This window comes from Melospiza georgiana, chromosome 13 (assembly GCF_028018845.1).
Source record: "Melospiza georgiana isolate bMelGeo1 chromosome 13, bMelGeo1.pri, whole genome shotgun sequence".
In the NCBI taxonomy this organism is placed as follows: domain Eukaryota; kingdom Metazoa; phylum Chordata; class Aves; order Passeriformes; family Passerellidae; genus Melospiza; species Melospiza georgiana.
In genome coordinates this window covers 6,260,487-6,285,164 of record NC_080442.1, presented here as the reverse complement: position 1 = coordinate 6,285,164, position 24,678 = coordinate 6,260,487, and the positions used below count along the sequence as shown (strand labels likewise).

General features: G+C 36.6%; 1 protein-coding gene across 1 annotated transcript in view; it reads right to left on the bottom strand.

Moving 5' to 3' along the window:
* Nucleotides 1-207: 207 nt before the first annotated feature.
* The window catches only part of LRRC49 (leucine rich repeat containing 49), a 41,801-nt gene continuing 17,330 nt past the window's right edge, over nt 208-24,678 (bottom strand). The window contains exons 9-16 of the mRNA XM_058033234.1: nt 22,259-22,406; nt 14,785-14,868; nt 11,962-12,113; nt 9,753-9,990; nt 8,313-8,498; nt 4,411-4,520; nt 3,588-3,741; nt 208-1,605 (exon numbers count right to left, since the gene is read on the bottom strand). Of these exons, the coding sequence (XP_057889217.1) occupies nt 1,399-1,605; nt 3,588-3,741; nt 4,411-4,520; nt 8,313-8,498; nt 9,753-9,990; nt 11,962-12,113; nt 14,785-14,868; nt 22,259-22,406 (1,279 nt within the window). The 3' untranslated portion in view covers nt 208-1,398. The remainder of the gene's footprint in view (nt 1,606-3,587; nt 3,742-4,410; nt 4,521-8,312; nt 8,499-9,752; nt 9,991-11,961; nt 12,114-14,784; nt 14,869-22,258; nt 22,407-24,678) is intronic.

Sequence of the window (24,678 nt, the reverse complement as noted above, 5' to 3'; positions counted from 1 at the left end):
GAGCGTTGGAACTAGATGGTCTTTAAAGTCCATTCCAACCCAAACCTTCCATGATTTTCTGGGCATAAAAACTTATTAAACTGTATCTGCATCTCTGCTTTGACAGAAAATGCCTTCTAGATACAGTTTAAAAAGAAACTTACCTTTGAGTCATGGAAATCTTTGCAGGAAATTTTCTTTAGTTTCTTTTTTATAAATGAGCCCAAGTTAAATAAGAACAGTTTTAATTAAGTAAAAAAAGCACAAAGATTTTGGATTGTTGTAGTTAAGATACAATGGAACTAAAAAATTAAATTTAAATGGCACAACTATCTACCTGCATCTGAATGCCATCCATGGCAATCAGCTGGACTTGCTAAGGTTTCCTAGATTCAATTTCTGGACAGAAGCTGGCAAGCTGTTTATTGTGCCAGATACTGTGCTATGGAATGAGGTTTTTTCTCCCCTTTCAGTTGATTTTGGGGCAAGTTGTGTCTCATCTCTTCATGCAGCATTAAGTCTTTTCTTTGCATACAGTACTTCTTTATAGTATCTGTAAAAGGTAAAAGTGAATAATTTATTTTTATTGATAATATGAAATTTTCACAGAGTCACAGAAATGAATTACAACTGAATAGTAGTTATCAGTCTCCCTACCAAATGTAATGCATGCATTTTAGCTCATTTGATCTTGGCAAACCTCAGAAGTTAATAAGTTAGTAATCAAGAAACAAAATAAATTATATTAACATATTTTAACAAAACAAAAATAAAGCTCAAGTGAGGACACCCTGGAATCATATTTTACCTATAACAATTTACACAACCTTAGTAACATTAACAAAAAGCATTTGAAATTGAGTTTGGGCAATTTGTCCAGTTGAGAATTAGGCTGATTAAATGTCAACATTCTGAGCACTCTCATGTGCAAAATGTTCTATAATCTGACAAATTAAAGAATACTAATAAGTCTTCATTGAGTTCAGGGTGTAAAATAATTTATTAGGTTCTGGTCATAAAAAATTTAGCTACTATTCTTGGGGTTTTTAAACAGCAGCAGTCAAAAAAGTGACAATTGAAAAGTGTTCAATAAAAATAAGGCAAACTTTGTAAATTTGTTCCTTAAAAATCAATGCTGTAGCACTACAGAATCAAGGGTGGCAGAAAACAATAAACAAGAACTTTTAGTAGAACAATCACCAAGTCATTTCTTTGCTATCACTTTAGATAGCCAAGGAAGCATTGGTAAAGCAGTATCAAAGTAAACTTTCATTTCAAAACTAATAAGAGTTAAGTGAGATTTAAAGGCATCCCTTTGGGGGGAGGAAGTGAAGGATGCCCTAGTGATGATAATTTCATATTCTATTGGTTTAAGTTTGTAAAACATGAGAGAATAGTGAACCAAAAGCCTGCAAGACTCTACTGTTTCTGCTCAGTGATCCTCTGGAGGCAGAGTTTCATGTAGGAGTTCTTATTGCGGATTTCCAGCACTGCATCTCTGACAAGCTCAATGAACAGCTGAGGCCAGAGCTTCTGCAAGGATTCATTCTTCATATTGATGTCAGCTGCTTCTTTCACTAAGTTCTCAACATATGCCTGGCAAAATGTTTTTCTTTCTTTGATTTCCTGCATGAGAGGAAATTACACAATGTATAAAAAAAAGGGAAAAAAGGCTAAACAAGAGCAAATCCACAAAAACCCTCTCAAAAATTGAATGAATGAAACAACAGCAATTAGCTGGCAGATGCTATTGTGCACTTTCTCCCCCTGGTTTTAAGTTGCATGACCCACTCACTTTTATGAGTGTGGCCATAATACCTTAATGTATTCATAATGTTCCTACTATATTAAGTAATTAATTTATCTGAAATTAACTTTCAAGTAATTATATAAACACCTGTTAACAGCATTACAGTTTGTGTTGCTTTCTGGCATAGCAGTGAAAATGTACAGAAATTATTAAGCACTAAACTAATTTTCCTTCTCTCCCTTCCCAGAATTTCATCCTTACAGTACAACAGTTGAAAAGAAGATATTTCTCTACCTGCCCTAACAAGAACACGGTCATAGAAAAACATCCCAGTACTCATCCTTTTCCACAGTCACTCTGGCAAGTGCTGGTTCCTAATATGTATTACATTAGATACTGAGGTAAGATGAACTTTTAAAAATAATAAAAAGATACTGTGTTTTGTGTAACTACTAGCTCTCAATTTTAGTACATCAAACTGTATTAATCCTTGCTTCTGCAAAGTTCCTATAAAATGCCTTAAGCTTTCAACAGTAAGCTAAATATATAGCTAGTTTGGCACAATGGCAGCATTGTTAAAAATGTTAGATCATGCTTCAGGCCACCAAAACAAAAGTTTTTAATGACTAATAAAGGTGAGAAAATGCTTTCCAGCAGTGTCAGCTAAAACCCCAAATTATTAATCAAAGACCCAAGCCTGTCATCTCTAGCAGTACACTTCCTCAGCCACATTTGTGATGTTAGTTTACTGCTGCTGGGGATCTGGAAGGGTTCCTTTTGCCAGGACATATTCTTGTGACACCCTGCAGTACCTGCTGCCACAGGCATAATGCTACAGCAAAGGACAAGGTGGGAATTGCTGCACTGGGAAAAGAAAACAACACATTTATTTAATGGACTGTACAAATACTAAACTCACTTTATTTTATTATAGGGCTGGTTCCATGGTAAAGGACAACAGGAATACTTCACTGTCTTACCCCATGTCATTCAAAGATTTAAGAGCTATCACAATTTTTGAGACTAAAATGTTTTCTTAATTTAAACTCTCCACACATGCAGTCATGGTCTCCTTTTTATGCGGTGGATCTGAGACAATAAAACCACAACGGAATAAAAGATTCAGTGATTACTGAATTTGATTTAATTTCTTGCACTACAGGATTTACATATTTCCATCAAAAAGCAAACAATGGGACAAATGTGGGAAGCAGAGTGCCTACAGTTAGAACTCATGATGATTGCTCAGAAGGGAGATTGTGGCTGAAAAAATCCTATTCTCCCTGGGAACAATTTCCCTCTGCCCAAGCAAAAGAGTGAGCAGATCAAAAACACAAACTAAAACAAGCGTGACTGATGTCCTTGTCTGAAACAAGCCAGCTTGCAATTTTATTAATAATTAAACCTAGTACTTTGCCTATATATTTATTTTCCTGTAGCTCACTTAAAAGCTAGGAAGCAGCTTTTTATTACTACAGCCTGCACTATCTCATGTGTTGTCTGAAGGTGTTCTTCACCAATTCATTCAGGGAAAATCTAACATGTGCAATATACATTTTTCTTCCTAAAAAAATTGTGTTCACTCCATATGGCTCGTAGTTCAGAATGTATTTCTGAGACCGTGGCATTGTTCAGGAATCACTTCACCAAAGACAGAAATTGAGCATTTTCCAGTATTGTGAGGAAAAGATCAGTTAGATAAAATGTTTGATCAGATATGTAAATACATTAAGAAGGGATCTTTTAAAATCACCATTCTTAATAGCCCAACTGAAACTTGACATAGAGATAAATTCAAAGAGTAGTAGCCTAAGGTTACCTAACAGAAAATGTAAATATTTTGTAATGGTATATTTACCTCAAGCTTTTCCATATGAAAATCTTTTGTCATGTAATTCAATGTTGCTCGAGCTGTGCTTTCCCCTCCACTTCTTCTGTTATCACTATTTTCCTCACTCCCAACCCCAGATTTCTTTCCCTTTCCCTCCAGCAGATAATGGAATTGCTTCCTCCTGTGAAATGAGATTTACAATCCTAATTATCAAAAACTTTTAAGTGCTTATGTTTCTAGCTGTTGTGAAGGGGGAGTTCTCCTTTTGAACATTCATTTTTGAGCTTTAAAGTACTTTGCACCCTCAAGTTATTCAATTACGTATGACTCTAGATGTCCCTTCATTAAATTGTCTCTAAACAATTGACTCTGATATCACATAGCATTTCCTAAATAGGAAGTCTTGCAGCTTTAACTTTTATTAAGTATTTCTGCATAGTTTTCTATAGAAGACTAAAAATAGGGGGGGTTGGCAGCCTCTTTTACACTACAATTCTTAAATCTGTTAAGCATTAATTACCCACTATAAAATACCCACTAAATAACCAGTTCTCATCATGAAGGTCCACAAGTCTTCAGAAATCCCAGTACAAATGCAGAATTGAACATGCAGCTCATTTGTGTGCACATTCCTTTTCACCTCCCCAGCAGACTTCAGACAAGGTCTAGGAAAACCTCTGGCTACATAGGGAGATGGTAACATCTGTGCCTTGTGCAGAGGACCTATCTTCTAGAAGATGGTATTTGTGAAATTTTCATCTTTTTACTTAAAATGAATTTATTATAACAGTGTGCAAAAGAGTTAGACAACACTTTCTGGACAAGCTCCAGTTGTGTTCTTGTACTTTACCTGGATTCTCCAAATAATGAAAGCATGCGGTAATGAGGCAGCTCTGAGGATGCCACATATGCCAGAATGCCAAAGAGCCTTTCTGCCTTTACAATGTCATTTTCAGTAACCTGTGAGAAAGTGGGAAGGGGAGAAAAAAGAAAAAAATTACATTTCAAAATGAGCACATTCATATTTCATTACATATGCACATTAAGAATTAACTGAAATTTGTTATATAGAGCACTGCACACAGATCCGTTGCAGGCACATCTTCAAAACATAGACTTTCTTCTACTGGCACTTGAAATATATTTTAGAAGAAACCAGATGGGGTACTGGTGCTTGTTTTATTTCCTGTCATTCTGGATATTTTAATGTTGCCCTGTGCTTCATGATAGTCCTTGTGAAGTGAGGAATTTTAAAAAGGTTTCTTACATTCATTTTCTGAAGGCCAGACATATTAATTCCATACTGCATGCATTTACAAAAAGGTTTACTGGAAAATTTCTGATTAAGCTATGCTGGAGAAACAGAAAGATTCTGGGCATGCACATGTGAAAAGATAACTTACAGATTCCCTTATTTTGGCAGCATCATGGAAAAGGTTTTATAAAAGAGAGGCTTTAGAGGGAAAAAATTTTCTCTCTATTTTTCAGCTCCTGAAAATAAGTGTTCACTCATTATATTTCTCTAAATGTCTACCATACTGTTGTTTCAATATCAAGTTCCAGCTGCTCTTTAGGCTAACTTTCAGTTGTTGAAAAATTTTCAGGATTCATTTTTTACGAAATTGAAAAGTGTAAAGAAAGTGGAAGAGATTCATTCTTTGGTGGTGGTGGTTACTATTTTTTGTTTGTCTTGGCTTGTAATCTCTGGAGACCACGGCCTGTGTTTCTCCCTGATGGCCAGACTATGAACTGACTTCAACGCCAAAAGTTTTTTGGCACAGTTTCTGGGCTCCTGGCTTTGTACTGAGTGCACAAGCAATCTTTATGATCACAAAATCTGACCTGGATAACACTGGACAATGAAACTTACTCATTGACTTCTTAACTTCTGGTTGAAATTTAATTTCCATTCATCCTATAACATACTTTGGGAGAGTAACCCATGATTAAATACACTTCAATACTCACAATATTTACTAAGCACTTCCAGACAAACTTTGTAGTCTCTGTTATTGAAATGTGTGCATAAAATGGAATTTTGATCCACATTAACAGATTTTATGGTATTCTTGTGTAATATTTAGAGACTATACAATCTACGCTGCCTAAAGTATACTGCAATAGCATAATGCAGGGGTAAATTCAGTCAAAACATAGATCAGGAAAATAGAAATGTAAAGTCAATTCAATTTTTCCAGTGGAGTTGTTAATTTTCACTTAAAAATTAAGTAACTCTTACACAGTAGCCTAAGAGTAGATGACCTTGCTGAACAGTCTGCAACAGAAGCAAGGTCTATAACAAAGAGCACAGAAGGCAGCTAGGGAAACAAAGCCCAGTGCAGGCAGAAATGCCTGCTGGAGAAATAAGTGATTTTAATGTATTTATTTATGTTAAGAGAAGCATAAGGACCAGGTCAACAGAGACAGCAATGCTGAATACAGTCTCCAGCTCACAGAAACTCATGTTCTCTATCTTAGTGCAGTGCATTGTTTGCTCCATTAATCACAAAAAGATGATAACGGTGGTATCACATAAATGTAAGGCTTTGTGCCTGCTCCTTGCCAAGTGCACAGAGCAGGCACTGACTGTGCCAGCAGCCCTGCTCAGGCAAAGGAGTGCATCTGTCACGCTCTATCCCATACCATGGGGTGGACAGCACTCTGGAGGGCTTGGTAACTTCAAACCTGGACAGCTTAAAATTAATCTGAGCTTAGAATTAATCTGAAATTACTATCACTGGGAAGAATTTCATGTAGTATCTCAATAAAGACAATTTGCTTCTTCACAGTTAGTAAATGTAACAATTGGACAAGGGCACAGAATTATTGTTAGGGGGAGACCAACACTCAGCTTCTAGCCTGGAATATTAACTGGAAAGGTGGGGGAAGGCTGGGGAGAAAATAACAGTTTTTTTAAAGAAGTTTTTTACAGTTTAAAAGTGCTAGAGTGATGCAATTTATTTAGTTAATTCAGTTAGTATATATTGCTTTTACTTTGCAACTCTGCGTAGCTCAGAGCTGACAACACAATATTGTCTCCACAAACACTGCACACAAATGGTGATCAGAATAGCAGAATATGCACATTTCCCTTTCTGTCATCTGGAACTGTTATTTAGGGCTGATCTAAGGTCTGAGAATCACTTCAGGGGTTGTGTTCTTTACATTGAAATAGAATTTTTTATTACTCATGTTAATCCAGTAGGTAATACACATCTGCAAAGCTGAATATCATGACTTCTGTTGTAGGGTAATGAAAAACAGCAATCAGAGCTCATCTCTTTCTTCTGCTTAGCTAAGGCACTTTCCAAATGATTAATGACACTAGGAAAAAAAATCTGTATGCACATCTTCATGTAGTGTGGTCTGGCTGAAAAAGTTTGTTGAGGACAAAAATGTGCTTGTCATACATATTTAAGATCTGATATATGCCCTACATAAAATCATGCTGGGCTACATGTGCTGCATTTACTAAATTAATCCCCAAGAACTATTAAATACAAAGTTTTCCCTCAGAGACTGAATTTGTTGACCTTGAGATTGTAACAAAAAGTCTACCAAAACAGTTGTGTTACTTTCTTTCTGCATGAAGACCAAACATAAGAATTATCTGTTTGCTTTTCATCTGAATCACTAGCAGATTTTGAAAACCTGATGTAGTAAAAAAAGAAATAAACTTTCTATTTTTTAAGTCAAATTTGAAGAGCATTTTCCAGCAAAGTACTAAATTTGAAGTTATTCTATATTTTTCATGGGATTACTATCACTATATTTTCTTACTTTTCAAGATACGGTGCTGTTGGAGTGAGCCCTATTTCCATCCTTACCTTGCTAGTTAATTCATTTAAGCTCTTTACCCACTCTTACTCTTCTGAACAACTAATCTATGTTTTATACAACTAAAACCAAGTAAACCACAACATCCAGCTTTGGCTGGATCAGATAACAAGTATATCTAATTAAAAACATACGATGATGACCAAATTAAAATACCAGATCTAAACGCTAAAGCTGTGTATTATTTTTGCTCTAATTAACTTCCATAACATCTCTTAAACTTATTTAGCATTTAAAATTGGATGTCCATTCAAACATTGTGTTGCATTGTAACTATTTTCACCCCCTTTATGATCAAAGCCCAAGTATAAAATAGCTGGTTTGTATGCTTGAATAAATTTAATTTCAATTGATGTAAAGGGGAATACAAAGTATACAAAGAACAGCAATATTAGTGTCCTAACTTTCTATTTATTTAAACATGAAATGCTCACTCAACAACAAAAAATACACCCCAAAGATCTTGTACATAGTAAGCAGAAAAAATTTTTAAAAATCTACTTGACAGACTTTTCCTGTAACAGGCCTAAAGCAAAAAATATTATTCTATGGTATTTTGTAACACTGGCAATTGTAAATAATCATATATAGTAAACTAGTAAGGAGTCTGTCAAACACATTTCTGCTTAAGTATTCAATGTCAGTGCTGTGATTTTCTCAAAAAGTGCTCCTTAAAATCAAGTTAAATCGAGCAGTTCTTTAATAATAATTTCACATAATTTTACTAAATATTATTAATTTTAATATTAATTGCACAAGAAATTACATGGTGAAGTCTACTTAAATCTTTTTTCCCCCTAATACCAAAAAGACACTGAGAGGGTTGTGCTCATTTCATGAGGAGTTCATCTCCTCTTTTAAAAACAACACTAATTTATCCTGCAAGAGCAATTATAAGAAGTACCACCATCCTACCTTCTCTCCATTTATCTTCTGCAGATTAAAATGGTTCAGTCTGAAGAGAACATAGGATTTCCACAAAGTGAAGTTGACAACTGGATTTCCCTGAGGATCAACTGTCAACTGTTCCATGCGATGCATCTCAGCCAAGGCATTGAACTGCTGCAGTGCCACAAGATTTGTCTCCTTAAACTTCAGGTGCTAAAGAAAGTCAAACCCCAATAAATTAAATAAGGAAACAAAGAGTGAACACAATGATTCTATTCTGTGCCACTCCATTTTCAAACTGTAACACTCATGTGTCTGATAAAGCAAGTGAGCTCATTTCATTTGAGGTCTCTATAGCAAAACACATCAATGTATGAACCTAGTGCTGTATTATTTATACTAAGAGTCAACATTACAAGCCCCAAGCAATGTAAAATCTTTACTTAAAGCAGGAATATTTTCAATGTTACATAAAGCAATGATACTACTTAAACAATGCCTACTTTAATTCTACAAGTAAAGCACCTGCAATATCTACAGATAAAAGCAAGTACAATACATGCTTTTAAAATATTCTTCCCTCTTCAGGCACAGGGTGCTGGCCTAAAGCATACCCTGCCCTACACTAATGTTCCTATGAGCATGGTGTGTGCTACACAGCAGCATTAATGTGGGAAGAGCTAGTGGGAAAAGTTGATGGTGAAGGTAAAAATTTAGTTGTGATTCTGCTATTGCCCACAAATTGTCCCCCATCCACAGTGAAACAATTGTTTCATTAAGACATAAATTTGTCTTGAGCTCCCCACAAATTGATCAGTCTCAATTAAACCATTAAGATTTGTTATACTCAAAATCTTGAGAAGCAGCAGGGAGCTCCAGAGCCAGTCAATCTGAGCTACAAGTTGCTTACTCAGATAATGTTTGTTATCTCTATTTTACTATTTGCATCAAAATGACTGATTTGAATGACTAAGAAAAAAACAGAGACAAACTGAACAGACTTCTCATTCATGTTGCTTTTCTCCATCAAGAACTGAGGAATTTCATTAACTGTGTTGATTTAGTCAGCTATTCCTTCTAATCTTCATCTTTTTATCCTATCAGCAATTTGCTCTTTGAACTGACACACAAATGAAGTCTTTCTGCTACCATGGTTTCATAACAATACTGTATTTACACACAAGTTTTGCAGCTTAAAAATAATCAGGTAGGTCAAAGGAATTAAAAGAAATAAAAATCAGTCTGAAAATAAATCTAAATTTAAATTATTAATTTTAAAGTATCAAGGTTATCATTATAACAGAAGGAAATTTGCAATTCTTAACTGTTTCTATTGACATGAAAGCACTTAGTGAGGGGGCTATGCCAAAGTAAGGTTCTATTGGACAATCCCTATTCCATAGTAAGGTTCTATTGGACAATCCCTATTCCATAGCTGTTCAGAGCTGAAACATGAGGCATGCTCACCACACAGTTAGGGAATTTTGTCTTCACTTTTGCTAACACTTGAACAATTTCATCAAATTCTATGAACATAAAGGAGACTGTGGCAATAATGCCAGCTGTTTGAACACTCCAGTTTCGATCCAGGCACTCCAGTGCCCCAGCACCATACAAGCCAAGAGTGTCTCCTTCCACCTCCACTAAGTGAGACTCCAGAACAGACAAGCCTTGTACTGCACTGCTCAGGATTGTATCAAGAGATCTGTAGAGGAAATAAAAATACAGTGATATAAATGAGATGATTTTGAAATAATATCATCACTCTACCAAATAATAATCCTTTCTTTTACCAAAACTCAACTGTCAAATGCAATGGCATTGCTCAGTATTCATTTTCAGTACCCCATCTGGTTCAAATACAGTAAAGGCTGGAAAACCCTTCTTCCATCAAGTAACACTGTATTTGTTCTACTTCTTCAGCAGAAAAGGTCTGGGTGTATTTGAGTTGGTGGTGGGGTCAAATTAAATAAAGAGTCCATTCATATTTAGTAATTTGCTTTAAAATTTGAGCTAAGAATGGAAACCTAGCATGTTTCATATTGCTTTAGATATCTAAACAAAGCTTCAAACAATGTATTTATTTAAGCAATGTCCCCTTCACATTCTGTTTGCTATGTGAAATGTAAAAGTGGACATAAGCAATAACTCAAGCATTTCTTTCAAATAATGTGACCTTTCCAATTCACAAGAGCAATTTTTAAATTGAGCAATAAATTCAGGTATTCCTGAATACTACCTCTTTTTGTCCTACTTCAAACATGATACAAACATGAGACACTCAGCTGGCTGGACCTAAAGTGTACAAAGATCTAAGAATAAGCACAAATTTCAGGTTTAGAAAGTTATGTAATGACTGTTATTATTTTATTCTTTACCACATTCTTAGTCTTGTTAATGTATTTTGACTAGCAGCAATCTGATGTTCTCTTGACAATAAGAATCAGAACTCTAAAATTTCACTCAACTGAAAATGTTGAGAGCCCACCACTTGATATGTGAAGCTCTAATTACTTATCTATTCTGAATTTCACCTGCAATTTTATTGCTCATCTTGCAATTCTTCACTATGATAAAACACATACATAAAAACAGCATCATTTCTCAAGTAATGGGAATTTCTTCACTAATAAAGAAACAGTCAAACTACCATAGTTACACTGCCTTGGTCATTGGGGGAGGGATTACCAACACTGAATTAAATGACAAAGAAACCAAGCAAGCAAGAAAGCAATGGGCAAATGCATTCAGGGGAAACCTTTGGAAGCACAAGAATAGAAAAGATGATGGCAATTTAAACATGCTAAGGAAAAAGTGTTTCAAAAGATGTAGCACTTGAGTGGAGATAAGAACCAGTTCTAGCCATACAAGACTGAAACTCAGATGGGTTCTGGTTGTGAGAGACAAAGATTTCCTGAGCATCCCTGACATTTGCAGCATTGACCAGGGACAGCAGGAAGCTGTACTTGCTATTGAATTTGTGCAGACTACTTTTTCAGGCATTTACCTGAGCTAGCCAAGGTTGAAGTGCTACTTTGGTTTTAGCCAAATCCAAGACATACAGTGCTCATTAAGTTCTGCAGTGGTTTCTCACCACATGGCCACTTTTTTAGATGTAAATAAGCAAAAATAATATCTTTTAAACCAAAAAACACTAAAATTATCTTGAGAATAAAGCTAAATCTGGTAGCTGCTACTGTTATTGCATGGGTGTGAAAGCAGTCTAATAAAAGATGCTGCAGTTCAAACTAAGAGCCTGAATTCAACTATGAAACATCTTAATACACAAAGAGATCAGAAATCTTCATAATGCTCATACATCTTCATTTTGTTCATTTAAACTGAATGCAACAATCTAAGCTGTTAAGGAAATGAACAGCCTCAAGAAGGCTCAGGAATTCACATTTAACATTTCTTGTAAACATGAAGTTGTCCTTTATTTAGCAAAATCACATAATAATTTAGCTTGCACTTCTTTAGGCAATGAGTTGCTGTTCTATTTCTTTTTAAACACGTTACCCACTTCTAATGGTCAAAAGCAAAGTAAGCCATCTTTTCAGGGTTGCTGTGCATATGTTGTATTTTTGATAACAAAATACAGTGAGATCTCAGTGGTGAGAAGCAATAACCTGGAACTGAAGACTTGAACAGGTAAAAGCATCACCAAATAAAATACCTGCTTTCTTCAGGAAATACAAATGCAGCACTGCCATTGATCTGGCAGGGCTCATTTTCTTTATCTTTGTTTAAAGAAGCCTCAAGAGCGATTTGGTTCTGCTGGATCTCCCACTGGCGGGCGATGTTACCGATCGTTAACCGCTTCTTTTCCTGGAATGAGATACACAGGGCACCGTGAGGCATGTCAGGGCAGGAGCAGCTCATTTGCTTGGTCTGAAATGTGCTGCTCAAGCAAAACATTTTCAATTGTTTCAAATTGAAGAAACTGTACTAGTGGTTGGTGGTTATGCATTAAAGTCAATGCATTGCTCTAGTGCTATTTTGCATAAGTGCAAGCAGAAACAAGAAAAGTAACATAATAAATCCACAAATTATGAAAGCATGAAGTTAAGCTACCTAGGACATAGAAACTGCTACTTGTGCAAGTTTTTCCATTTTAAAGAGCTCAAAACTCTGGCTCATGTTCCATTTGCCATGGGAGTTCTGATGCTCTCTGGTTAGTGCTCAACACTTACAGACTTCCACAATGACTGAGCCCATGTCACAGAAAGGGAGGGAAGTTGGAATCATCAGTGGTTTTTATCACAACAGTCTTTAGCAAATTCTGTTTGTTCTCAAGGCTGAGGGTCTCAACCTCAATTACTGTACAGCTCTACTGCTTTGTTAGCCCTCAGATGTGGGCTGCTGGATTCCTACAGAACTCCAAAAACTTCCATGAATTCCTTCTACATAAAGCAAACTTTACAAGTGTGAAGATTCTGCTAGCAGTAACTTTCTCTTGTTTCAGTAAATATTAAGTTCGACCACTATTGGAAAGGAATGTCATTCTCTATACATTTCAAAGTACATCTCAAGCTTTCCCAGAAGAGTGGGTTGGAAGCAATAAAAGAGAAGTCTGGAAAAAGAGATGAAGAAATTATGTTGTTTGGACAGACAAGTATCAGCAAGGGAAAAAGAAGAGACGACATTGGTGAAATAAACATTTTCAATGCAGTGCATACAGGAAAACAGCAATTGTTTGCTACTGAACGAGTGCCTATAATTTCATTTACATTTTCTATAGCATAAGAAATGTTGGAGAAATGTGATGGTAAAAAAATTGCAGAACATAATTCTCTAAATATTTTTTTCAGATTTAACTATGAAGAAACCTATAGTTGACAACTTTTTTGCTGGACATTGTATCTATGAGCATATTTGTTCCTTTAATTCAAATGGGTGGAACAGGAAAAAAGCCTGAATCATAACAACCCATTCACAAAGGAAAATCTACAAAATCATCAAATAATATGAAAAATACTGGTATTTGGCCATTATGCCACTTATCTATTTGAAGACAGGAAATATACTTTGATAAAATTAAAGTCTAAAATTTAATGTTCAAATTTATTAATGATGACACTAGGTGTTAAAAATATTTTTTCTTCTAAGGAAATTTTCCACTAGCAAAAAGCACCCCAAAATGTAGGCCACCAAGACAATCTCTCTGCTACAAGGAAACATTACATCAATGGTTAAGAACATGAACTACAAATAAATACCCACCTTTTTTTTTTATAGTCAGAGAGACATTTCAACAGCATGAGACAATGTCATGTGTGAAAATTTTTTACTAATTTTCCATTTCTTGATGCTACTAAGATCTATCACCAACACTTCACATCTGAAGAGACTTTCAATACATCAATATCTTGCAGGGAAAGAAGAAATACCAAAACCAAACACACTGCTTAAAAAACCCAAAACCACCCCTCAAATCATATCTAAGCCTCTTTTTATTATATCAATATTTGAATCAAACAGAAATATACAAGGATACTAATATACAGGAAATCAAAACACATTCTTATTCATTGGACACAAAAATTTTCACCCCCATTCTCTTGGGGATTTTTGATATACTTAAAATATCTTTTAACATACTGTTAACATTCTGTTTGTGTCTTTTTTATTTTTCAGTTCTATATGTTTGCTACACTTCTTATGGCCTCCTGCAACTAATCCAGTGTAATCTCCTTCATGAAATATGATTTCACCTAGGAAACTTAATATGGACATGAACATTTCTTGTTTATTTGAATGCCAAATTGAAAGAGATTGTTTGTATAGGCATTACTGGCTAACAACAAAAAAAAAAAACTAAAGAAAAAAGTAGACAGCTTTTTCCTCAAAAAAAAAGGGATTTGGAGCCAAATGATGATTTGGAGCCAGATTCTGGATCTTTGGTCTCCTACGAGGAGCACAGCTCATGCAGTCAACAGCCCCATGATGAGTGTTGTGGAGGGCAGCAGGGTCTCCCCTGGTGGGGCACTTCTGTCTGTGTGTGTCAGCACCAAGCAGGCCAGCTGGGCTGGGAGATAAGCTAGATCAGAGTTGTGCTGACAGACACACAGCTGGAGCCTGCCTGTACCCTCAGGGCCCCTTCACTCTATCCACAGAAAGGAATAAATTCAATGGGAGAAAATGAAGGAAAAACTACTTCAGATCAGCCTGCATGGCTGCAGCCCAAGTGTTCACCTGGAAAGGGGAGACCAAGGAATGTGAAATCACTGGAGGAATCCTTTACTTTAGCCTGGATGTATGAAAATGAAGTTTGCCATCCACTAACGTGTATCACACTCGTGTTCCACATGGGCTTTCTGCTAAAGTGTACCTTGCATGTGTGACTGAACAGAGTGTCACTCATGGAGTGCACTGCTGAAGCTGTGAAAATAGATAGAGGCATACTGGGATATATAATACAATAGCTGCAGCAAAAATAGGGATATAAATGAATCCTGTAAACTGGTTTACAGTAGCCTTAGAACAGCCAAGGCAATACCTTAAGCAAGGTCTGTCTGTGGCTTTCACGCTTCCTCTCTTCCTCTTTCCTGGCTGCAATAGATGCCATACGTCTTTCTTCTTCCTACATGAAAAACAAAAAACAAATTCCTAAAGGGAGGAACTAAGCCAGTTCTGAAAACTATTACTGATAAATTATGTTCTTGTGTTGGTATTTGAAATGGAAATTTTCATTTTAACACAATTTCAGAATTTTTATCATCTTAATGTTTCTAAATACTATTAAAACCAATCAAATTTATTATAAATAAGTCAAGAAAAACAGAATAAATAACTACTCAGATAAAAACACTGAAGATAAAGCTAGTTAAAAGTAATATACATGAGTCTTTGAAAAAGTATAAAGCATTTGGTGACCATGAAAAATATTTTTAGATATGACACTGCAATACATCTTCATATCTTGATAGTAGTTTTTGCAATTAGCAGGATTACTTTTATTGTAAAAAAAAAAAAAAAAAACACAGAGCAAAAAAGCTGGGTTCTATTTATGCTTGAATCATAATCCGTGTTTAATTTTCACCGTTATAAGCTATTTCCAGAGCCTGGCTTTTTTCAATCAGCAACAGAACTTGAGAAGAACAGAACATTTTCAATGTTAGCTATTCCATGACCATTATGCCTCATCAACATTATTGCCTAATGATGAAGTCTCAAAAAGAAAGCCTTTGATTTCTAAACTATGAAAGTGAAGCTGCTTAATTTTCCTGGTACAGCAATTTGATTCTGCAATATACCCATATTAGGTTGGATGCCCCTTGTTTACAGAAGTCTAAACATTCTCACAGCACAGTATTTTTAGAACATATATTTTCCAAGTAACAAAAGAAATGTTCACTATGAAGTAAAAAGTGTAGATTCTTTCCAACACAAATATTTGGGAAGCATACTTTAACTTATTTTGATTTACTTCACATGCCATTTGGGCGTTTCTATTGAAGCCTCTTCCCAGAACATATGAAAAGTGTTTTCATTTCCTCAAAATAGAAAGCTCCTGTCCAAACCTTTTCATTTTCTAGAAAAGTTATATGTTAACAAAATTAACAAACAAAAATGAACAGAAAGCACCACCAACCAGTAAGACAAATTGACATGTCAAAATTACTACATAAATACAACATGCTGTGTTTAGAGCATTGTAAGAGCCCCTAAGCACATGGGTGAGTGCTTACTGGAAGATAAAATAAAACAGGAACTTCACACTTAGCATGTTTTAAGAAAACAATTTCCAAAACATAAGAAGTTCAGTGCATGTAGCAGACTTGTTCTGATCTGTGTACAGTCCACCTGAAACCCACTGACACACCATGGAGTTTGGCATCAGTCTGAAAAGGGGTTATAGAACAGATTTTCAAACTGTTCCTCCATGACCTAAACCTAATATCATACATTAAACAACAGCAGTACCTCAATGCACAGTAAGGCAAGAGGCTTTGGACAGAGTAAGCTTCTCTAACACAATTATATGCAAGAATTTCCTTGGAACACTAACTGGAAAGCCCCTTTTTTTAAAATTTATTTATTCTCAATGCAGCTTGCCTTTTACTGGTGAAATTCTGTTGGCAGCCTCCTCTGCTACTGGGCTGTCAAGCTACTCCTAAACAGGGTATTTCCAAGGGGCTATTGCCATGGAATTACAGCATAATCCTGGTTAGAAGGACTTCTGTAGGTCACCAGTGCATGTTAAAGGAGATCACCACTAACTGAATAACAAAAAAAAGCACACATGGACACAGAAGGCCTTCTAGATGCCACTGCAACAAAGTACCACACAATGAAATCCAGCATTGAATGAGAGAGTTCAGGGGAAGGCTGTGAAAATAATGAACTAAACCCCATGCAGGCAATATGTCACAAATGTGAATGCATCATTAATAATGCAAATAAAAATGAATTGTTCCTTAAGATATTATTCAGAATTTTAAGAACTGCAAACATTATCCCAATTATGTATTACATTATTCTCTCAGTGTTTTGTGTAAAAAAACCCAAGTCTTAAAATAAAAGAGAAACACTAGCAAACTACTTTAGTGCTATCTTTCTTTAGAAAACAGGTTAGATTTGTTTCAGGGATTTTTTTTTTAATTAAATTGCTTCATTTGACTGTGTATCTATGCTTTTCAACTAGGCTTCCTAAAGAAACAAGCTTTTAGTAATTTTTTTGTCTTCATTTTCTCTAATCACTTTTCAACACATTGATCATATCAAATAACAATGTTTAGAAGGCTTAAATTAAGGGACTTTTCTTATTCCCTAGAAGTTTGATTATGTTAAACTGGTGTGCAGAAAGCAGAGAAATGCGAGCTAGTTTTACCACCAAGGAAGAGGGAGCACAAACTATCCATTCTATTTGGCAGAAAACATCTGGCCATTCATCAGACTCAGTTTCAAACTAACTGAGCTGGTGTTGTGTTTCACACTGGTGGAGGTAAGAGCTAGATAACATTATTAGACAACTAGCCTTCATTAAATTTATTTGTTTCAAAACAACTTGCTGTAGTTTTTTCCTAAGTTTTAAAGCAAAAATTCCCTAATCAGTTTTCTCTCAGCTTCTACAAATCTCTCCTTTCTCTATCTTCCTTCCCAAAGTTGTCCCTTAATCCAGCCCAGATGTGCCCCTCATGACTGCCTCCCATGCAGGAGGGTCTGCTGCCCCCACTGAAGTCAGTCCTGGGCCTTCCTTGCCAACACAGTCTCCATACAAAGATCAAAACTAACTAATGCAAACTACATTCTAACAAGAGCATTAACTGAATAAGGCTTTTTTCCTTGATCAAGAGTTTATCCTAATTACAGACGTTTTAAAAACACTAATTCTTTTCTAAAAGAAGCTAGTTTATCCAAAATTAAAATACATCCTTAGCTTTACTCAGTATTCATAAAGGCAGAGTGATGGAGAAAATCTCTGAATAAAGATCAAGGGCCACATCTACATACGCATTCCTGATTAATCTTACACATTCTTGATTAACCTTACACAACACATGCAAGCAATCTTAAAAAACACCTTTCCCAGGAACCCACAAAGTACTCCCCAGAGTACTGAACAAGTTATGAAACAAACCGCTGCACAGCCTTGCCACAACTCATTTTTCCTGCCATCCCTTCTCTTTAAGAAAGGATTTGTGAAGAGCTGGATCCCCTCCCTGTGTCACTCGTTTCCCCGGCTGGTTGTGTCCATGTCCGTGCCTCTGTCTATCCCCGTCCGGCCGGACAGGGCGCGGGCGCGCTCCCGCCGCGCTCCGTGAGGGCTCTGCCGTGCCCATGGCGCCCCCTGGCGGCCCCCGCGCGCTCTGCAGCAGCGCCGATCGCTGCCCGCCCGGTGAGGGAATCCCGGGGAACCGGAGAGGATCCGCACGGACCGCAGCGAACGCACGCGTTCCTCCTCACCGCCGCATTGCTATTCTTCGAACAAGGTCCTTTCAACAAATGACACGATTTAAGTCACACTTAAGTGTCTTATTTCCCAGTGGAAAGAAAAAAAATACCGTTAGTGATCCTTCCCTAAAAAAAACCCCCTGGGTGTGGGAACCCAGAACATCCCTCTGGCTGTCCAGGATGGCCAGGACCCCTGCCAGGGGGCTCAGAGACCCTGGCACAGAGACCAAAACACCTGTGGGTTTGATTATGACCCATGGAGCAAATTAGCAACCTTAGGTGAAGATCAGCAAGCCACAACAGTTTAGGTAGAATAACAGTGAAGTTATCATGGGGTGGAAAAAGTAGATTTTAGGGTTTTTGGTATCGGGGTTCAGGAGGCAAGATGGAGGGAACTGGGCGTGTCCAGCCTTTTCTTCTTCTTCTTGGCCTCCAACTTCTGCTGTGATGTTGGGACTTACAGACTGGTTTAGAGTAGAAGCTCGCTGTCTAACATGGGTGATGGGTATTAGAAAGTAATTGTAAACATTGTATATGTAGTTTTTAGTATAAAGACATAAAACTCCCCCGGGGGCAGGCAGGGTGCCTGGAACTGTCCTGCTGGACCTCAGCAGGGCAGGAGAAAGAATTTTATAGATAAGACACAATAAACAACCTCGAGACCAAGAAATGAAGAGCTCCAACTCATTCTTCAAGTGCCCGGGCTGGGAAAAGAGACTTTTAACATTCTTGGGGTCACAGCAACCCAAAAGATCCCAAGACCTCAGAACACTTTATGGTAGTGATGGAATACAGTCATGAAATCTGTTCTGGATAGAGCAGTAGAACCTACTCCCTGATCAGCAATGAAATGTCTAAGCAAATAATCAAAACCAAACACAGCTCTCTTATTTTAAGCTTCTAAAACGTATAAAACCTCAATGAAAAATTCAAAGCTTTACTTCTAAGAAGACACAGCTTGTGTTTCAATCTGGCAACATTTTAAAAAAATTGCATTATATATCATATTTACACACACATATAGGAATACATACACACTTAGCAAATTCTCGTGAGAAAGTCTGTTGGAAGTGATGGATAGCAAATGTTCCTGGTTCTGTAACTCCTTAGTAAGGAATATGTACACATTTCAATCATATTTAAATACTTTATTACATATCTGCAGACAATCTCTGCTTACTATTACCAAAGAGTGGGAAAAAAGAAATAGGTCCTAATCAAACTGCAAGCACCACTGGGCAGGCTCCCTTTTCAAAAAGTTCAACATACAAAGCAGGGTGAAAAATCTTCAGAGCCCAAAAAAACAACCATTATGGCAGGTTAACCAAGATAAATAATCACAAATGCAACCTGAGCCTGCTCTGACTGTGGGGCTCTGCAGAAGCCCATTCCATTCATCCAGTCCCATAACCATGCAGCTAAGGTGAGGTGAAGGTGTAACTGTGAGTTACTGACAGGGACACAAGTGAACACAGGAGTCCATCCAGCTACAATAATTCAGCCTCCTGCCCAGTCTTTAGGCCTTTAGACTGAGCTACCAAAGGTTCAAGAAAGCAAAAGATTTCCATTGAGCTGATGTTTCAGGTGCAGAACACCAAGTGGTTGGGTTTCCAGCTGAAAATCATCTTGTATGGACAATGAACAAGTGAAGAGCATTACAGGTGCTTAATCTCACTGATTTTATCACAACTGAGTCTGTGCTTCAGTGCTTCAAGAGCTTCAATCTTACATTCAAAAAGGGCTTAGGAATGAGGTGGCCTAAGAAATCATCAGCTTTCACACGTCAGTGTTTAAGAGTTGTCATAATTCAACACAATCCCTTGTCTAAAGACAATCTACCCCAACCTAAAAATAATTACAGTGCACAAATGTTTTATTCCAAGTACAGTGTCTTTGGTTTTCATGGCACCTCTGTGTTTCTGAATAGTGGCCTCAGGCAGAGAGAGCTGTCATTTTGCACCAGGGCTCCTTTCTCCAGGGAATCCTGTGGAAAAAGCCTGGCACCAAAGTGTGTACCTTCTTGAAACCAAACATGAATGAAGCTTCCAAGTCTCATAAAAATTTTGACAATATCCTTCAGTAAAAGAAAAGTTAAAATCAGAACAAATAATTGTGCAAAACTCAGTTCTTGAGCAGAAAACTTCTGAACAAGTTAGTGAATATTCCTAGTCAGAATAAAACCCAACAATCATCCAACTCTCAGTTTTTTACAAGACAAAGCAATGCTAAAGTTCAAAATGCCTAAATGTTCTTCAGGCTGATGAAGAAATGATCCTATAAATGTAATTAGATGTATGTAAAAAAATAAATGTAATTATTTTTTACACTAATCAAGAGTGCAAGTCACATGCTCAACACTGCAAGATCTAACCCCACCAGGTTAGATCTAACCTTAGAGCTGACAGCAACAACATATTGCAGTGCTAGGCAGAATAGCTGGATTTGGGATTGCCAGCTCTTTAATTTTACCACAGATCCCATGATACTTGTTATTTTTCTTTAAATCCCAGTTTCTTAAGTCACACGATTATCTGGGTAGCAGTTTTATTGGAGAAAATATATAGCACCCTCTACGTGAAGAAAAATGCTAAAAGGCTCAAAAACCAGAAGGCAAATAAAGAGTAAAACACATTATTTTTACAAGTAGGTTTATGAGCAGCACAACTGGTGAAGCCTGGTTTTCTATGGCTTTGTGTCTTTGTGGTTGATTCTCTGATGTTTAACAAGGTGCAAACCCAGATTAAGTTCTTCCAATGGCTGTGAATTTCTGACAACTTTCCCCCCATACAGATCTCATAGAGCCTAAAACGAGTTTGAGCTCTTTCTACAATTTTCTCTATCACTGATATTTCCACCAGGATCCATCCCCTCTTGACAAGGGTTAAAATGGGGAGATGGAGAGATATTTTCTTTATGCAACTCAAGTTTCTGAAATAATACTGATAAAACAAGTTTTTAAAAGCAAAGTGATTAACAATTATTAAGTCAGTTTAAAGTCATAATAAAAGTTATTATTAAAGTCAGTATAAAATACAAAAGCCCCTGAAGCTTAGAATATCTGTGAACAAACAAGTATTTAGTATTTTCAATGATGGAAGCAGAAATCTCATGTCCCAAAGCACTGTCTTTTTAACAGTAATGTTTTCCACACACATGTTATATTTTTCAGCCTAACTGGCTCTATGAAAAAGCATCAGCTGCAGCTCACAATGCAGTACAGCCTTTGTGCAAAGCAAATGAGCATTTAAAAGAAGGTGTATGTGTCAGCATCTGGTCCAAAAATTACCACTGTATCACTGTTGCTTGCTGCTGGACAGATTTATCTGGTAAGAAATCATTCTTACACATCACTTTTGAGTAGGCACAGAATAATTTGTGTTCTATATTAAAAGAATATATATCCTATGCTAAAAGACAAAATAGGCGGCATTACAGTAAGACCCTGGTGATTGTCCTTCGTTCCCTGGAGTGGATTTTCAAGAAGCCTGTAGGAGACTGAGTCCTCTCTCCCTTATCAAGGTTAATTGAACTTGAGCAGCAGAAACAGAAATTATCAGGGAGAGTAGGTTAGGAAGAGAGAAATACAGACAAGACACACAACCTGTGTGATCACCAGATCTCCCTAGGGAGGCTGATTAAAGAAACCAATTAAATTCTTAAATAAAGGATACCAATTACAGCAGTTTTAGGGCAAACAGACCACTACTTTGGAAGAAATGTGCTGTCCCTTCTCAGCTATACAACAAATCAGCAAAGTCTGTTAGGAAAATTCTAACCAAAAGCTTTGCAGGCTCTCTCATGTCACATGGCAGCTGAACACGCAGCATTTGCTGCTGGAGTTGAACCACTTCAAAATAAACATGTTAAATGAAGTAAAAATGCAAACCCTTACTTTATACTGAACTAAAGAAAAGGGTTAGAGTTTTAAATACTGTAATGTCTATTCACCATTCAATTCCATACTAAATTAAGAAAAAAAGTTTGTATTTTTAATATACACATACACACAGAAATGCCTGCATTTTACTTCTGATTTGAAGTATCTATTAAATTTGATGAAAACAGAAATTTCTTACTGTGATTCTCTTCATATCTAGCTGTCGGAGCTGCATCATATGATGGAGAACAGTGTGTTTGTACCATGTCTCCTGAGCTATTGGATTGCCATCAAGGGTGATATCTGACAAGGATGAGGAATCAGCAAGGCACAGAATATCCTCAAAACTGTAACCAAAAGAGTTTAAAGTTTTAATGTCATGGAGTAGGAATAATTTTGAGGTGGAAGATTTTATCTCTTAAGGACAGAACATAAATATTTAACTGTACTGAACACTTCCACCTATCAATACCATAATATGACAAATACAAGTGCTCTGAAATACCAGCAGCTGCTGCTGGCAAACTTTTTATTCCCTTCACATACAGGTAAAAAGAGTTCCAGAATAAGGAGAACTATAGGAGTACTTAAATCAAACCCCCTGCTAAAATATGATACATAGAAATCCATATTCAGAAATATAATAGATGTATTTGCCATCAAGGGCAGCATGAAAAACCTGGAAAGTAAAAGGAGAGAAAGCCAACCACAAATATCACAGAATGATCCTAGGTGTTTGAATCATCATTAATATTGGAAGTAAAACAACTACAAAAGCATCATAATCTTCAAAACAGATTAGTCCATTAGTTTGAATTCAGACTACAAACTCTAACCAGCTGGCTTCTTAGAACACATCAGATTTGGTTACCTGTCAAAAATAACTGACCTGTGTAAAATGCCTTTAGAGATGTATAACCTCTGTAGTGGTCCTTTCATTGAAAATGAAATGTGAAAAGAAAGCAGCTCAGATATTTAGTACTTTTAAACATCAGAGAACTATTTGACTGGATTTTAATTTAAAAAAGCTGAACATTTATGGTAATAAATAAGACTCCCTAACATGTTTACAATGTTAGGGAGTCTTATTTATTACATAAATGTTCAGTATGGTATGTATGACACTGCAGCATCCTAATGTCCTTTGGCCTTCCAAAGCCAAGTCTGCCTTAAGTCAAGTCAGACCCTAAGTATGCCCTGAGCTGAGTGATCAGAAAACATATGCAGTACAGATGTTCATATCAGAGACTGTCACTGAATAAACTGCAATAGCTATTCTGGTGCAATTGGTGCAGCATGCAAGGAGCTCCTGCACTGTACACTCAAAGGGCACAGCAGAAAAGTGACAGTAAAGAGGAAGATGTTACTGCCTTTGTGCTTAGTGCATGAAAACAACCTAAAAACCAATGGAAAATTAACTGTGGGTAGATTGTGACAGACAGTGGAAATTCTTAAGACATCTGAAGAACTGGTTGTTTTGTACATGTATTTAAAGCTTGATTATTATTTGCTGTTTCTTTTTATGATCCTGCTTCCTTTCCAGAGAACAGCTTATGGAAGCACATTTTTGGAAGATCAGTCTGACATATTACAAAAAATATCTACTCAATATGTCCTAAAGATAAAAGATAGTTTTCCCAAATGACACACAAGTTAGTAAAGCAAACTGAAACATGTTAGAACAAAATACCCCACAGTCTGAACTTCCATTGAGCTAGAACACATTTTGCTTAAAAAATATGAAAATCTTTGGTCTTCAAAATTATTTTAAAGTATATTTAAAAGCATTCAATATATTTATTCTGAGTACTTACTACTAAACATTTAACCAAACAGTACTTCTTTCATTACATATGATTTACAGATTTTTAATAAAACCAATTTCTTCAGGAAATGACAGAAAAGTTGAAAGCTTGCTAGTGTGTTCTCAAGACCTTCCACTTACACATACTGCTGTGCTTTGAAATTCTCACTGCTTCAGCATGCCAGAACATTCACTCTGGACCTAAAAACAGATGTGCTTGCTTTATCCTGCTTTTAGCTGCCCTATTAGCAGATCAGTTTTAGAAAGAAACAGTAGTGCAAAAAACTGTTCTCACATCTTTTATATGCATACAAAACCCCTAAGCTTTAGAAATTCCATACAGAAAAGTTCATATACTGTACTTGTCACACTGTATCCTAATCCTAAACTAATTAAAACTTTAATGTGCTGCATTCCCAAACAGATTGCACAATTTACAACCAAGCTTCTGCTGCTTCCCAGCCTGCAGACTGCTGGGACAGAGCTCCATGGTGAGCACCCGACAGGAACCAGAGGCCACATCCCAAGGCTCTGTCTCCAGCCTCTGTTCCCCACAAAGGAGCCTTGAACCTGCTCAGGAAACACAGAGCAGCTCTGGATGGTGCTGTGTCACACTGCCTCAGCCAACCTTCTCCACGGAATGTCTGATTATCTTTACAAAAGATCTCCTCCTGCAGGACACAACCACCTCTCATTCCTGTTCCTCTTCTTACATAAATTATCTTTGCTAAAATTGTCATTTCAGTAACACAGATCTAAGTCACAAATTTGGGCTAAATTATCAGCAAGTGTTTTCTGGAAATCTTTTGAGAATA